The sequence below is a fragment of the Rhincodon typus genome, chromosome 17, assembly GCF_021869965.1.
Source record: "Rhincodon typus isolate 14 chromosome 17, sRhiTyp1.1, whole genome shotgun sequence".
In the NCBI taxonomy this organism is placed as follows: domain Eukaryota; kingdom Metazoa; phylum Chordata; class Chondrichthyes; order Orectolobiformes; family Rhincodontidae; genus Rhincodon; species Rhincodon typus.
This window is the reverse complement of record NC_063348.1, coordinates 21,867,310-21,870,364: the sequence shown is the minus strand read 5'-3', so window position 1 is coordinate 21,870,364 and position 3,055 is coordinate 21,867,310. Positions and strand designations below refer to the sequence as shown.

The 3,055-nt window shown below is 36.5% G+C and overlaps 1 protein-coding gene across 3 annotated transcripts in view; it reads left to right on the top strand.

Annotated features, from left to right (window-relative positions):
- LOC125485226 (troponin I, fast skeletal muscle-like) overlaps window positions 1-1,542 on the top strand; it is an 18,396-nt gene extending 16,854 nt beyond the window's left edge. For all 3 annotated transcript variants that reach the window (XM_048607047.1, XM_048607049.1, XM_048607046.1), the window contains 2 exons: window positions 170-352; window positions 1,396-1,542. In XM_048607047.1, coding sequence (XP_048463004.1) covers window positions 170-352; window positions 1,396-1,485 — 273 coding nt within the window. In that variant the 3' untranslated portion in view covers window positions 1,486-1,542. The remainder of the gene's footprint in view (window positions 1-169; window positions 353-1,395) is intronic.
- The last annotated feature ends 1,513 nt before the right edge of the window (window positions 1,543-3,055 follow it).

Here is a 3,055-nt window from a genome sequence, read left to right as displayed (position 1 = left end):
ATCCAGCTCTACATCTTGTTATCTCAGATTCTCCAGCATCGGCAGTTCCCAGTATCTCTAAGTCAGTTTTAAGAACTGTCTTAAAGGAGAAAAAGGTATGGCATGAGGTGGAGAAGTGGTGAGCTTGAGGACTATGTAAATGTTTATTCAGAACTCGTCAATATTGCAGATTGACGACCTGAACTTGAAAGTTTTTGACCTGAAAGGAAAATTCAAGAGGCCACCACTCAAGAGAGTCCGTATGTCTGCTGATGCCATGCTACGCGCTCTGCTGGGCTCCAAACACAAGGTGTCCATGGACTTGAGAGCTAATCTGAAACAAGTGAAGAAAGAGGACACTGAGAAGGAGAAGGTAAGACAACATTCCTGAAAATGATGGCTGAAATTTCACTTCTCCCTTTGATAGTTTATACCTCTGTACTAGCCACTTAAAGACAAGCATTGGATCAAATTGCTTGAATTCCCTTTCTTTCAGCACTTTGGATGTACCTACATCCCATAGATTGCAACATATTTTAGAAGTCGGATCACTCCCACTTTCTCCAGGGCATTTAGAAGAGGCAACAAATTCTGGTCTTGCCTGCATTGCCAAGTCCATGAATGTTTTTTTTAAAAAGTTTAATGAATCAATCACAAGGAAATCCATATATAGTTATAGATCAACATCATCTCTTCCTCCCTCTCCACCTCCTGAAGTTAACTTTTGCACTTGCAAAATGCTGTATCTTTATAACAATGAAATCCCATGTCTTTGTTAATTCAATAAATTAACATATTCCTCTCATGAAAGCAGCAAAACAAAACTTTTAATTGCATAATAACTTTTTATTATGTCAAAATATTAAGTCCTACAAGTCCATGTTTAGTATTGTGGAAAATGGTCCAATATCAATAGACAGTTTCCAAAACCGTTCAAACATCTCTCCACCATTCTGAACAGAATTTAGAACAGAAATTCAATAGGCTCTTCAGTTCTTCATCAGTTCTGATTTTTCTAATCTCAGCTGATAGCATTAATAGGGGTCTGAGAGTTTGGCTTATCATCACTCGATAAAGAGGAGAAAATCAGCAGAGGTTTCTTTTCAATGTACCCCCTCTGCATTCTCCTATCCAAATGTTTATCTGCAGGGATATTTAAATCCAGCCCTTGTCTGTGTTGAATGAACTGAGTCCAGACAAATTTAGTGTTTCATTTCACATATTTTATCCATAATTTCTGATAGGTTCACGATAGCTTAGTGAGTAAATAAATTTTGTGAGGTAGTTTTGTTCCACAAAGATTAGAAGGTTTGAAAGTCAGAAGGAACAAATCCAGGGAGGAGAGGTTAATCCATAACTTGAACTGTTATTTTGCTAGACTTCATCCTTAAACTTCACCAATTATTCCCACTGTAGGATCTGCGTGACGTTGGAGACTGGCGTAAAAACATTGAAGAGAAGGCCGGAATGGAAGGCAGAAAGAAGATGTTTGAGGGCGCTGAATAAAACTTGTCACCATGTAACCAAATACTGTATTGCATTTAGTATTTGTAATAAAATATATGTAGGTCAACATTGTCCTTATCGCTATTGGAAATATATATATGATTTAGTTAATCCTATTTGGAACGAGAGGATGACACAGTAGTTGGAATGAAGGAGGTGGGAACTAGCTTGAATTCAATCCAATATTTTACTGCTTGATATTTATTGTAGCTGGGCATTAAACAGCATTTGCTATTTGTTGGGCTTGCCTTCGCCCATTTAATCATACTGATATTTTGAATTCCAAGTTGCTGAAAATGCAATCTGATACCATTGCTGAGAAGGAAACAGGGCATCTGGACTCTTGCTGAATAGAACAAGCTCTAGCATACTACATCTGTCAGTCAGATGTGAAGAGAATGAAATTAAGATTGGAAGGATTGAGAAGGAGGTGCAAATTAGAGTGTGCGTATTCAATGCCAAATTGATACTGAAAGAGAAGTAAAGAGAGAAAATGAATGGATTTAGAGAGAAAAAATGAAATGGACAGCAAGGAAAGTGACAATTTTTTTAATTTTAATCTTCAACAGTAAAGAATGAAACTTCATAATTCCAATAATTAATTTTCCATATCAGAGAGATTGACATAAATTATCATGTCATTAAAAGGGAGCTTAGATTCAAATGAACAGGATGTAACCATCTAGGGTGAGTTTAGTTTCTTCTACTGCGTAACTACAGCAACTTCACCATAATCAGTTCTTTGCTGAGTGAGACAAGATATCCTCTTTGTGAAGTTAACAATGGAGCAGTTCATGATAGAGAAAAGCTTTGTGAATTTCATGCTTTCCCTCATCAAGAATTGGTAAATCATTCACCAATAAATAACAGTGAGTGACCATTAACTTCACTGATATTTGACAGAAAACTATGACCTATCATACATCTTCTCGAAAGCCCTGTATGTGTTAAGTATCCATAACTTAGAGACGACAAAAAGGTAAATAATAACTTTATATTGTAAAAACATTTATTTTATGATCTATGTACTGCTCATCTAAAGTTATAGTGTAAATAAACTCTTCCAATCAGGATTAATTTTTTTTTTAAACATGAGTATTCTGAAGCTTTTCTTGGTCAACTTTGCTGTAATATAGGACATTCATGCCAATGCACATGTGAGTAACCAGTATTCTACTGCAATGTTCTCAATGTTTGAAATGGAGTTTGCAACCTGTCAGGAGCTGTAGCATTTTTCTGGCTACAGAGCAACTTGCTAGAAGGTTGCATGCATAGTTTTGGAGCTCATTGTGGCAGAACCTAACCTCTAGCTCTGGTATGCAGTTGTCTGTTTGCAACATAAAAATGAACAGGAATCCCAACTGTTTGCCATCATACTATTTTAGGCACAGAAGAAGATGGTTGTGTTGTAGAAAGGCTGCTTAGGTGGTTCTTCATAGGGACAAATCAAAAACTTGGGTAGTGACAGTAAAAGGTCAACATGCATTTAGAAGCCTAAAAGATCTGCCCAAAAATCTCCTCAATATCCACAGAGGTTGTTGCAAATAAAATAGTTCAAAGAAGTTCCCAT